The following is a 13,304-nucleotide window of genomic DNA, read 5'->3' as shown; positions in this document are numbered from 1 at the left end:
ACTGATCCGCCCCTTGCACATCCAACCTCAGCGTTCATTGGACATCAGGGGTCGGTGGCTGCTGCGTGTGACGTTATCCCATCCCCCTTGATTCATTATATTGACGCGTCAGCCTCACCCCTTTTAGTCCAGTGTCAATGGAGCGCAAGGGCACACAATTCTGGGTGGTGTTTTGCTTCCTTGGAACTGGTGAATGAATGCATGATACTGCAAAAACCCCGGGAACCCAACTGTAACACCGAAGAAAAGCCTCAAAGCCCGAGGTCTGTTAGATTCCTGGCTTACAGTCCACTCCCTTGGTGACAGGGCAGGGTGCACAATGCATGAGCACAGATGCTGGATGCTGACATTGCAGGTCAGCACTATGAGCTCTGTGGTTTTGTGACACTATTATGTAATCTTGTCATGAAAAGAAATTACAGTCTAGGATAGGATGCCATAACTATAAACACTTGTCTGAAAATTTTTGTCAAAAGAGGCATCTAGCTTGCATGGAACTATAAGCTCCTTGGGTATGGGTTATATTTTTATTGTAACCTTTTTTTTTTTTTTTTTTTTTTTAAACTGGTATTGAATAAGGCTTTATCTTCCTCCTTACCACCTACTCTTCCTTGTTCTTTCTTTCTTTCTTTCTTTCTTTAAGGAGGTCTATTGAGATTTGCTGTTTTAAAAGCGAGCGAAGGCCAAGAAGGCAGCAGCTAATGCTTAAATATACAAAATAATTTTTCACACACAACAAAGAACAAGAGATAAGGACAAACTGTACATGCATCAGATGCAAACAACCAAACAACCACATAGTAAAGTAACAGAGCAGCTTATCTAATGGACAAACTGCAGGTGACACTCATCTGTCTGACAAAACCAGATGTAATAGTTTAAAGACATTTTTTGCTACAGTTTAGCTCAGTGATGTTATATTTTGCATCATGATATCACATGAGACCTGGGAACCCCTGGAGATGCTGGTCAGGCAATGTCCCCTGAAAATAGGTGCTCTGCAAAATAACAAACACCCAAGCACCTAATAAAATGTGCTGAGAGAGATCAGCAGTGGCTCCAGGGGCCCACAGCATCTTCTGCCAGTCATCTGGTACCTTATTTGCCACCCTGTATTAATAGAGTTCATAATGTAAATAGAAATGTTAAATAATATGTTTTCAGTTTGCTAAGCAGTGTTTTATAATGAACAGGCCCACCACTAGTCCAGAGCAGAGCCAAAGTAATTGAAGACAGAATAAACATGCTTAATAATTAAATTATTTTGGTATTTCCTATGCATTGTTTGCATATTGAAAGGGAAAGGAATTAATGTAATCATCAATTATAAGTTAAATATTTCTTTTGCTATACCATATGGAAATGAAAACAATACACAAAATGTTAGGGCTATCTCTTTCCAAACTGCTCCTAAATCAGTGTTATCTGCTTCATCTATAGATCCCCCTCAGTATGGGATTATATCTTTCACAGAAATGTTTTATCCACTGAGTCTATAAAGTAGTGTTTTTTTGTTGGTAATTGCACTGAGACCTTTAGATTTCCATTTTCTTGAAGTTTCAGCATAATTCACTTGACCTTGACTTTCCTGAATCAGGAGGCTTTGGTGTAAACATACAGTAGGTTATAAAAAGATCCTGGGTATAGGTCCCAAAATAACAAGGCTTTCAATATTTATCAAAATCAATATTTTAAAGTTGATTTTATTTTTTTTTCTGAAAGTGCAGTAACAGTTGAAAAATTCATGTGGCTAGGGATAGGCTTTCCTCACACTATCATTCTCTTCTCCACTCTAAAATCTCCTGAGGTCCCAGGTTTTAGCAGCAGTCTCCACTGCTGTCCTAACCGGGTCACATAACAATACACTGGTGAAACATGACGAGAAAGCTATGTGAAATATGACCACAAGACATGGAGGTACACAGAGCCCTGTCATTCAAAATTGTCAACAAAATTACAAGCAGATGCTCCCAAGTGAATGGGTATCAGAAAATAGAAGTGGCTCAAACTGTCTTCTGAAGGTTTTTAGATGGTGTTTGGGGCTGGGTCAGACGTGTCCATGTGTGAGGCATGCACTCAGAGGGTATTCTTACCTTATATTTGGGATAAAAAAAAAAAAAAAATAGATTGATGAATCAAGACTTTCCAAATTGTCTACAATGGTGTGGAAGAGTCATGAGTTGATGTTTTGGAATTTCATTAGAAATACCACCTGGAGAAAAATGTTCTTATGGCCGCTTGACAGCAATCAGCACTGCCACACAAATCATGGAAAAAAACATCAAAGTACAAACTCAAAAGATCATAGCTTGGATTTGTTCAATAATCTTTTTCTTTTTAATTCTTACTTCCCATTTCTACTTCACATGAACCAGAAAGCCACTTTTATCTTAGTCTCTATTAGGCAAAGTCATCGGCAAGTCAAAACCCACGCACAGCGCAGGCTGGATTCTTTTATCAGTGTGTGTGTACACTGCAGATATACACAACATATACTGACAGTATACATTTCATGTATAAATTTCACTAAAATTCTCTCTAGCGATCAAAACATACTCTAAAAAACAAAAAAACAAACAAACAAAAAAAACAAAAAAAACAAAAACAGGAACAGACAGTAGAATTCTTTTTGAACAGAATTACACCAGTATATATGCTGTCAAAAACACACTCGAACAGGAGCATTTGCTATGAGTTTGATCAGTAGTAATTTCCAGGAGGGTGTGTGATTATTATCACGTGTTAACCAAGGTTGTTAGTACTGAGCTGTGCTTGTGGGACTGTTGCCGCGCCGTCCTTGTGACAGCAGGACAAATACCAATTAATGTATTCAGTGGAGCACACAATTCATTAGGTGTCAGAGACAAAAAGGTGGGATCAAGACCTGTGTTACTGCCTTGGTTCCACAGCTGTGCACTGATAGCAATCATACAATCATTCGTGTAATGCCGATAAATGAGTGCACACTAGACAAAAGAGATTCAGAAAAAACAAAAAAACAAAAAGCAGAACAACCAGTTGAGAAATCATAGTTCACATTTGGGAACATCAAATCTGTTGCTTGTTATAAGGAGTAACATGGAGTTTTTACGGGACTGATGAAGGTGAAAATCAAAGTCACTGTGGAGATCGACTTCTTCACCTGTGACTGAGATGAATAATGCCTTTCAAAATAAGGTGCCTACCTGGCCTTGGCCTACTGGGACTGAATCCTAAATTCTGTCTGAGAGCAGGATGTACTTCTAACAGAAATTCTGGCAAAAATAACACTGGTGAAATTTAACAGGCCATCAGTGTCAAAACTATTTCAGTCAGCCTAAACATAGTGCAGAAAAAGCATTGCAGTTGCCCTAAGAATACAAATCAATAAGGCAATAAAACCAGAGCTGGATGACCCAGCAAGGAAAAGTATTACAGACTGGAATGAAAGATACTGGCATATTTAACCAACTGTGCATCATCATATCCTGTTCAAAATAGCTGAGAATGTTTGTAATTTCTAAAGTAAAATGATACAAATCAAGCAATGAAAAAATAAAAACGAAACAAAAAGAAAATCCATTGCTTACACTTTGAAACACAAACTCTTAAAGCATTTCAGTCAAATTCTCATATACCATCATATGAAACATAACCTCATTATAATTCTTCAGCATCATTAAGCCTGATTGTGAAAGTGATTTCTATAAAACAGAAACATTTCCAACCACTCACATTCAAATCTTCAGGTTTCCCATATCTTGTCAGTACTCTTTGCCCTCTTTAAAATGCAATTTTACACACGCACACACAGCAGGGGGTCCAATCCTTTGTTTTCAAGAAGTCGTTCAGTAACACGCCAGAGCAGGCACACTGTAAAGATACCTATCAGCTCACACAAAGAACTCACTCCTGTCTAGCCCTGAAATCCACTAGAAAGTCAGCAGCGATGCTTAGTCTGGAGCTGCTCGTTTGGAAAGTGGAGCAGAAAAAATGCAAACTACAGATTGTTAAAATGCTAGTGCACGTGAGTGTGTTTTTCTCTGGTGGATGCTTGATTTTATGAAAATGCACTGTAAAACATAGACAATAATGCAAAAACAACTAGAAAAATACTATTTTGAAGTGAGAACAAAACAGCATGACCCAAACCCAGCTACTCACAATGATTTTGAAAGTTCTACATCCACCTTTGTGGTTGGCAAATATTGAGCCATGTCAATGAAGCCATTTCCTCAGACCTCCGTACATGAACACTGTCACGTCTTCACTCTTTCACCCTCTATTTGGAAAGTCTGTAAAGTGCATCACTTTCTCTTTTTATACATATGGAAGTTTTCTTTTTTTTTTTTTTTTTTTTGGAAGTGCTGTCCTCGCTGATTCAAGTCAGCTGTAAGGGGTTTCTGTTCACAAACTCTTACGAGATGCTCTTTACTGCACCCAATCCAATATATATAATACATGAAATACATGATAAATACTTCTTTTAAAATAACATGACATCTCGTGAAGGTACATATCGACTTCTCTCTTTTGGTTCAATTTAGTTGTGTCAAAAGTTCATTCTCATGCTTTCACTGCATCCAAGACAGACACTTGAAGTGGGGAGGGGGCAGTATTATTGTTTGGGTGGAGGGAAGGGTTTCTCAGCAAAAGGTGGTTGTGTGACTGATGCCAGGCCACTAATGTGGTGGCAGGGACAGAGCATTTCCCATAGGGGACAGAGGGAAGAGTTAATCTCCAAAATGCTATATATCCTTTTTAAGAGGAAATCATTAATTAAGTTTTTCATTCATAATTTTGAAAAGATCTGTAAAAATGTCATTTTGTATGTCAAGGAATTAAGCAACTTTTTTTTTTTTTAACTGTCTGTACCATTAATGGTCAAGTTTTTGCAACTTATCTTGTTGTAAAAGTAGGTTTAATTAGATTTTTTTTTTTTTCAAATGTTGGATACCTCATTTTGGAACAAAACTCTTCATTTGTAAACTGTAGCCTGGTGGGGCTAATGCAAGGCTGCATCCAAACGCATGAGCATCAAAAAAGGCAGTTTGGCTACATGTGCCAGAAATGAAATCTTGAGAAACACACAAGTGTGGAATGGTAAAAATGTCACACTTTACACATGACAGCACACATGTATGCATGCATACCTGCATACACACACCCGCACACTCGCGCGCACAAACACACACATGCGCAAATGTATTTGCACAAATGCACACTCACACTTGCACACTAGACATGTCACAGACATATCTGGCATGCATTTCAGAAGAAAAAAAACTTTTTGTTAGAAATTCTTGAACCGGTCTAGAGCTCTGATAACTTTCCTATATACATAAATTAACAATAAATATATGTCATGTTTATATATTTTGAAATATATATATTAAATAATGAAATATATGTATATATTTCAAATATATTCATAGAATTCTTCCTAATTTGAAACATTTTAAAGAGATATAGTCACAGTTTAGTAATAAAACATAAGAACATAGGTCTCCCTACTTGTCTGGCTGCAGCATCCCTTTTTCAAGGACTGATAACCTTAGATCAAAGTCTGGTCTTTTTTCCTCCAAGGCTAACACTTCCTCCTCTTTCGGAAGGGTGGGGAAATATGCATTGTAAGGGAATCAACACTGTGCATACAAAGAAATACAAACTTAAGATGTTCCAGGATTCAGCAGCAATGGCAACAGACACAGAGATCAATAGACAGTAGAAACAGATTCCTACGATTTGTGTGAGAAGGTTCAAAATACTGTTCAGTGATCCCATAAACCTTAAGAGTGGGTTTCATTTCTTAGCATCTCTGTATCCCGTCTGTTTGTTTTTGCTTTGAGGTAACAATCCTAAGAGAAAACAGTGGGTTTTCACAATCTTTAGATTCAAACTGCAATGAAAAGTGGAACCAATAAGTGAATGAGAATAAATATTTCAACACAGCAGCCTGACCTGAGGCCATGCAGGGAGCCAGCCCTGACAGAGACCACACAGGCCCGGCTAAAACAAGGCAGTAGGGACTGATTAGTGAAACTGAGCTCCCTCCTACAGTACTATGCTGTGCATCCTTCAGTACTGATCCTGGCACTGCAGTGCACTCAGATGACCTGTGACTCTACTGGTGTTTTATTAAAGGGACACTGCAGCGAGGACCTCTAGGGGGAACAATTGGTTTGGAACAGTCGAGAGAGTGTAGAAAGCCTTTAAGACTCGAAAGGACCGCCTTTCTTTTGTCTCTGTCTCTCCTCTTGTCCTGTTCTTCTTTTTTGACACGCACAGACAGGAATTGAACCACATAACACTAACTGAGGGGAGCTAAGTTGACTAAACGCATGCAGCAGGTTTCCTTCTTTCTCTCTTCCACTCTCCACGTAGCCATGGCTTACAGTAGGATGCCCTTGGAAATAAACTCAAGATAAAAGAGAGGAGAAGGAAATGATTATCACACAGGTGTGGTCAAGGTGCAGGCTTAGCATCTTCCCACAATGCCTCAGTGCTGTTGGGGACACCTCAGTTCCTGTCTGTGATAGGGGCACTTCCTGTCCATGGTTTCCTCTTCCAGAGTTGTGACCTCTGTGAGCTGGAGGGGTGGGACTTTTTTGCACTGTTCCTCCTTGGTCGCTATTGGGCCAGCTCTCTCTTGGTCCCGCCTCCCCCCTTTGTCCTGTCTCTGTCTTGCTGTTGCCTGCATACTGGTACACAAACAAAACAGGTCCTGTATTGCACAGCATGCCCTCATGGCCTAGTGGTGGTGTGTCAGTGATAGCGACTTCTCTTCTCCTCAGCCTCAGAGCTGTAGTCCCTTAAGCCAATGCCCCGCTGGAGGTTCAACAAAGAGTCCTTCATCTACAGAAGAGGAAGAATAACAGACATCAGTGAATTAGCTTGCACAATATATCTGTGACAATTACAACAAGGCAACAGTGACCATGACTTTCCCTATGACTGATACAAGTTGGCTTGTGTGTAATTGCTTAACTTTGGTCTGTTGGTGGCACAGTGGTGGCCCCGATACTTTCTTTTGAAGATGCTGGATCAGTGTAAAAATGCATCATTACCCAAAGGTTCATCAAATTTGACCCATGAGTGTCTGAGATATTTAGAATGAAATTTAGGGCCCTGTTGGTTTGGTGGTGGCAAATCAGGGTTACATCCAAAATGCTGGACCACAGTGTCAGAATAAAGCATTCCACCAACGTTCGTCCAAAACAGTCCACCAGAGGCTGTGACGAACATTAGGAGCCCAATCCATCGTCCCTTCCCTGATCTTCTATTGTGTGGAACAACAGCCTACAATGATAAAGCTTTTTGAAACAGTGGGAGCAGTCCAGCTCCCACTGTGTTTTCTTCTTTGCTATGACAACGGCGCTGAGAAGACACAGAGTGAGGGGACACATAAGAGAGGGAGTTTTGGTAGTATTAAAGCCTTAGTCAGTTGGGTAACATGTGGATCCAGAGGCAAGGGTTTTAAAAGACAAATCCAACTTATAGAGTAACCAAATCCCAACCCAAATCTGAGTAAAGCCTGATATCTAGTTGTGAAAGGCTACTGAATTGGCCATCTGCTGTTGGCTGATCTTTGGTGACAGGAGACATCACCTTCTATTGAGTGCCACCTTCTTTTGAGTGGTGACATCTCCAGGCATCAAAGATCAGCCAGAAGCAGATCATATACTAAGCCCCACATTTGGGTCTTTGGTTTGGTCACTTTTTAATCACTGACTAAACGCTGACCTCTAATGGTGAAAAGCAGGATGCCTGGTCTTTGGTGGCAGGTGATGTCACCACTTGTACTCTATGGGTGGTGACATTACCTACCACCAGACACCGGGCACCCTACTTTTCACCATTAGAGGTCAGGCTTTACCCAGATTTGGATTTGAGGTAGGGCTGGCCGATATGGACAAAATCAAATATCGCAATATTTTTGATCAACTACATCTTGTTGTCTCTTACACAGTGATAAATAATTATCAGTAATGCCTATGTGGTTAGAGGCAAATAACAGAACAGCCAGACCAGTCTGGTTAGTTCAGAAAATTTCAGCACATTATTGTAATGCAGCCCTTAAAACCAGGAAAAGGCAATACTTGTGCCATATCACGTAATCCATGATCCCAGCCAATGTCAAGTCTCACATTAAATTATCGATATTTCACTATTTTGCCCAGCCCCAGTTTGAGGTTTGGTTACTCTTTAAACACAAAGGAACAGCATGTTGAGTGTATCCTTCTCATGTTAAAACAGGATTCTGAGATTGGACGTAATGCAGGGAGGGAATCACTCAAAAGTGTAAACCACTTGGATATATTGTTATTTATCTTGCATGGTAATTCTGGGGGAAACTGGGAACATACTCCCACAGTCTGACAACACCTAATCACAAAATTACTCCTGGATTGCTCTGAATATCGTAACTTGATGACATCTGACAATGTAAGTGCTGGGGATTTTTCTTTAACTACTACACTATCACTGGGCTTCAAGAAAAATTTGACATCAGCCCAAAAGATGGCTAGCCTCTGTGTCAGCATTACAAAGAGAAAAGTAACCATAGCATGAGTGGGTTTAACTTTGCATATTATTTCTACTATCTACTATGTTCATATACAAGTTTTTAATATACTTGTGCCTCAGTACCTGGTCTAGTAGCACCACTGACGACTTGATGATCTCTCTCCATTTCTGCAGCTCGGCGTCATGGTAACGCTGCTGCGACTCCAGGAGCTGGGCCCACTCCATCTGCGTCTGAGGCAGTTTACTGGGAAACACACACAAACACACACACTCAACATCAGGGTGAGGCCACTGAAGCATGACTACCATTTTGATGGACTGTCAACAACTGTTTAGTAAATTGTTTCAGTGAGCCAAGAACCATTCCATCTAAACGCTGAAGTGTTTTCCTGCCACACACATGAATGGCCATATGGTTATGGTTGAATGTGTATGTGTGTGTGTGTGTGTGTGTGTGTGTGTGTGTGAACAAAACAGCTTTTGAACAAAAAAGGGCCAAGTAACTAGAAAAATTCTGTTTAGTCTCTGCAGTAATAAGTTGCAAGGCTGTATGGCCCAAAATGCCTCAAATGTCCTTAAACCATGTTGAACCTCTGCAATATTTAAATTCTACATGAACAACAGATGCTGAAAATCTGTGTAAAATGTGTGTGTGCGCATGCTCGCTGTTTGCATGTACCTTTCATGAAGCCGCAGACCTTGCCAGGTGGTGAGCGACTGTGCAGAGTACTCCAGCATCCACAGCTTGTAGAAGAGCATCATGTTGAGGAACACCAGCAGAACCAGGCTGAGGGAGAGCAGGAGAGAAATGGTGAGATGAAATAAACAAGGCACTGTAAGATGTGATTTATGATAATACCCTGAATTAGCTGCTCCATAAGTGGAAGTGACATTTAAAGTGTAGTGGGAGGGTTTTTACAATAAACCCCACTGGCTACGCTGGTTGATTAGTTGAGATATGTACCTGAGACAGATCCTATGGATGGCAATGAAAGGAGAAGAGAGAGGAGTTACACTCAGAAAACACACAAAAACAAACACACATTTACAAGAAAGACAATAATTTTCATGACTTTAGACTGGAATTAAGAGAAAATCCCACAGAGATAATAGATGAATTTATGATACGGGTGAATCAGAAAAGACTGCGTGGGTTTTAATGCGAGTGTGTGTGGAATGAAATTGTTTTTCTATCAACATTTGCATACTCTGCATATGTATTTGTATTTGTGTGCTTGTGTGTGTGTGTGTGTGTGTGTATGTACTGTGGTCAGTGCCGTACACAAAGCTGATGATGAGCAGCAGTTTGGAGACACTATAAAGAGCCAGGCCTCCAGGCAGGTGATGGTGCTCTGGGCTCTGGTGTCTGGTCTGGGTGGAGCCTGCCACTTGTTTGATCCGCTGGATCACGTCCTCATCTGTTGGCGTGGTTACGGGGCTGAGTGCCTCGTCCAGATGCTGGCTACGCATGTGTGGGAGGGGCCTCTTCCTCCGCCTCACCATCGAGTTCTTCACCACCTTGGCCTTGGGAGATGGGCGGTGGGATTCGGTCAGCAGCTCCTCCACCTTGGACAGCTCCACTTCTGATGAAGAAAATAGGACCAGGGTTATAGTGCATATTCATATCACATTATCATCCAAGCTCACTTAGATGGATAATTAATAAATTTATATGCCACAATCCTCACATGTAATCATTTGCTCAATTCTCTTCTTTTCAGAAGGTCGATACTTAAGGTCATAAGTTTTCTATCTTTAACCCAATATTGGTGGCCTAATAATGCTGAAGTGCACTGCTAAGAACCGTACAGTTATATGCCACATTTGGACTGTCCATTTTTGTGTTTAACTGATATTTCTCTTTATTCACATTTGTGTGGCAAGTATTACAGTGTTTCCACTGAGACACTAGGAAAAATGAATGAAAACAAAATGAAGAATTTCATTCAATAATGGCTTTTGTACTCATTTGACATGGAGGCCCTTGGTCATGTCTCTTTGTCTTAACGAAGAAAATAAAAATACACCATAAATGATAATGTTCCAATATGAATTTTCAATTTTTTTTGCTTTGAGCCCGAGTCACATCACACAGAAAAGAGTGTGACCAAAACCAAACAAGTCAAACCAGGAATGCTGGAGTTTACCAAGATGGCGGAAATTTTCGTCCAGCCCGCTCCAGAAGTTCTTCTCAATGAAGCCTTTCACCAGCCCCCATGGCTGCTTCCTGTAGCGCAGCTCTGTCGATACCCTGAGACAGAGAGAATTAGAAATCCCTATGAAGCACAGTGAAGTCACCCTAAATCAAAACAATGCAATGGATGCTAGGAAAAAACAAACAGTGAAATATATAAACGAGATACAAAAAGAGGGGTCAGCTCAAAAATAAGAATATACAAGGCTGGTTAAAAATATAAACAATACTGTATGAAATAAAAGAGAAACATTAGAAATGATATGTAAAATCAATACATCTTGCATTTTAGTATTATGGACTTACTCACCGTAAGCGACACTTGTTCTTGGCCACCCTGGTTAGCATGTAGCGGTTCAGGGTGTAGAAGTAGTCGTGGTAGGGCACGTCATGTGTGATGACCTCAGCATCAATGATGTAGCACTCACTCTCCTGACTGGCCTTGTACAGAGTCTGGTACAAAAATGGGAAAATGTGGCATTGTGTTTGGCAACACAAAATCAAACATATATGTGATCGATGCTGGAAATATCTCTCATGTGTCATTAAACATGGCATTTGCTGTTTTCTCCCCTGACATTTGATTGTCAGATGAACTTGTCACAACGACATAGATAAGGACAGTTTCTGGTACCTGTGTCTCCGTGACTGTGGCTGTCTTGGGGGCCAGGGGGTTGGACAAAGAGATGGTGTACATGATCTCTCTGGTCTGGTTCCCTGCATCCTCCTTCTTCCACGGGTGGTACACCACATCTGGAGTGGAATAGGGCAAAAGAGGGACGAGTTAATATTATCCCAGAGGGAAGCACTCAGATTTGCCCCTGCGTTATGGAGACAGGAGGCCAGGGTCAGGGTTCAGTCTCTTGGTGCAGACACATTAGCACTGTAGATGTGTGTCGACAGGGGATTTTAACCCTGATCATCCAGCTGCAGGACGGTCAAATTAACATTAACAGCTGCAAAGAGCAAGCAGTATCTTCATTTTCAGACTTCGGAAGGCTGAGATGGCCTGCACATGAATACTAATTTGGATGTGTATTAAATGCAGTGCGCTGAAGTCTGTTTTGTGTACCGGGTGATGCCAGAGACAACTTTGCCAAAGTTATTGTGATTGTCAATAAAATCAATGCAGAAAACATTTGTGCTGCTAAGCAAACCCTGATTTCTGACAGAAATACTGACCTGAGAATCTACGCTGCTCCATGAAGTCACTCATGAACTGTGACTCAGTGAAGAGGATGTCATATAGCTTGTCCACACTGAATTTGTATACCTCGTTGATGTATTGTCTGCCATTAAGATCATCATGGAAAGCTTGTACCTCACCTGTCCATCGGAGACACAGAAAACAAAGTACTTTAAAATGCTGTCCTCATCTGTTGGTTTTTAAATGTGGTTACTGTGAGCGCCTTACCCTCGTCATGAGTCTCAGAGGAGTCGCTGAGCTCGGTGGGGATGTCTTCGTTGTCATTGAAGTCAAGTGAGGGTGAGGGCACAGGGCCACCAGGTCCGCTGGTCTCGTTGCTCTTCTCTTCCACCACCAGTGGCACGGTCAGCAGCTCTCCATCTGGCAGGCAGTCTGCATACTCATCTGATGGGAGGTCAAACTGGGAAACAGAGAGGCAGTCAGGAGGGCAAATGTAAGGAAAGCGTGATAATGTGGAATGAAAACTAAAGCAGAGATGCTTCGAACAGGAGGTGTGCTACAACAGCCAATATAATAACTTCCCAACAATGTATTAAACCATTAATGTAATAACAATTTTCATTGTATATCATAATAATCCAGTTAACGTAATAAATTATATCTAGGCTGTGGAAATAACAGGAAGTTTAATGATCAATCATTAACTGATGGAGAAGGAGTGGCGTTCAATAAGTTCACACTTCTCCCTGCTCCTTTTCAAAGATGTATGTGTTTTGATATTTTCTCATGCACTCAGCTGTTCATTGTTGGAAATTACTTCATTTTCTTTCTCTCTGTTTGTTTTTATGTTCTCTTTCTTTTTACATGTTTCAAATAAATCAAAATGAATGAATGAATGAATGTGTTCCCTGCAAATGTAAAGGTACCTGCCATTAATGTAATACATTTGTTTCTGTTAATGTAGTGACTGTTAAATTAATGGGAGTTATTACATTAATATTAAAAATGTAATAACTGAACTGATGATGTAATAACAGTTCACAGATTTGCATAAAGGAGGTGTTATGTGATCATTGAAAAAGGTTTAAATTATGAATAAGAGTGCTTAGGCCTTATTATCAGTTACTCTCAATAGGTTATTTAAAGACAATAATTTATTTATTTATATAATTAAATATATATGGTCTTTGTCTCCATACACTCCACAGGTTGGAAACTGAAATATATAACCTAAGTCTATGACAAGTCATGACTGTACCATTTTTTTTTTTAAAGAACTGAAACAAAAATGACAGATTTCCTGTAACATATTAACTAAACTACTTCCAAAAAATGTCTTTGACTGGATAAATGAAATGAATGCAGGCTATGTGAGTTGAATTATGTGGCAGCATAATTTTTTGCCTGTACTCGGTCTTCTGTGCACCTCTCTGGGTGAGTAATGAGATATAAAATGAG

The 13,304-nt window shown here is 40.3% G+C and overlaps 1 protein-coding gene across 5 annotated transcripts in view; it reads right to left on the bottom strand.

The window, feature by feature from the left end:
- Positions 1-4,808: 4,808 nt before the first annotated feature.
- Positions 4,809-13,304, bottom strand: part of LOC115369905 (protein Aster-B) — a 56,175-nt gene continuing 47,679 nt past the window's right edge. For all 5 annotated transcript variants that reach the window (XM_030066631.1, XM_030066627.1, XM_030066628.1 and 2 more), the window contains 10 exons: positions 12,114-12,306; positions 11,882-12,025; positions 11,334-11,452; positions 11,010-11,152; positions 10,653-10,756; positions 9,788-10,088; positions 9,470-9,481; positions 9,185-9,292; positions 8,629-8,749; positions 4,809-6,834 (listed from right to left, as the gene is read on the bottom strand). In XM_030066631.1, coding sequence (XP_029922491.1) covers positions 6,745-6,834; positions 8,629-8,749; positions 9,185-9,292; positions 9,470-9,481; positions 9,788-10,088; positions 10,653-10,756; positions 11,010-11,152; positions 11,334-11,452; positions 11,882-12,025; positions 12,114-12,306 — 1,335 coding nt within the window. In that variant the 3' untranslated portion in view covers positions 4,809-6,744. The remainder of the gene's footprint in view (positions 6,835-8,628; positions 8,750-9,184; positions 9,293-9,469; positions 9,482-9,787; positions 10,089-10,652; positions 10,757-11,009; positions 11,153-11,333; positions 11,453-11,881; positions 12,026-12,113; positions 12,307-13,304) is intronic.

This window comes from Myripristis murdjan, chromosome 13, assembly GCF_902150065.1.
Source record: "Myripristis murdjan chromosome 13, fMyrMur1.1, whole genome shotgun sequence".
Classification (NCBI taxonomy): domain Eukaryota; kingdom Metazoa; phylum Chordata; class Actinopteri; order Holocentriformes; family Holocentridae; genus Myripristis; species Myripristis murdjan.
This window is presented reverse-complemented; position numbering and strand designations above follow the sequence as displayed.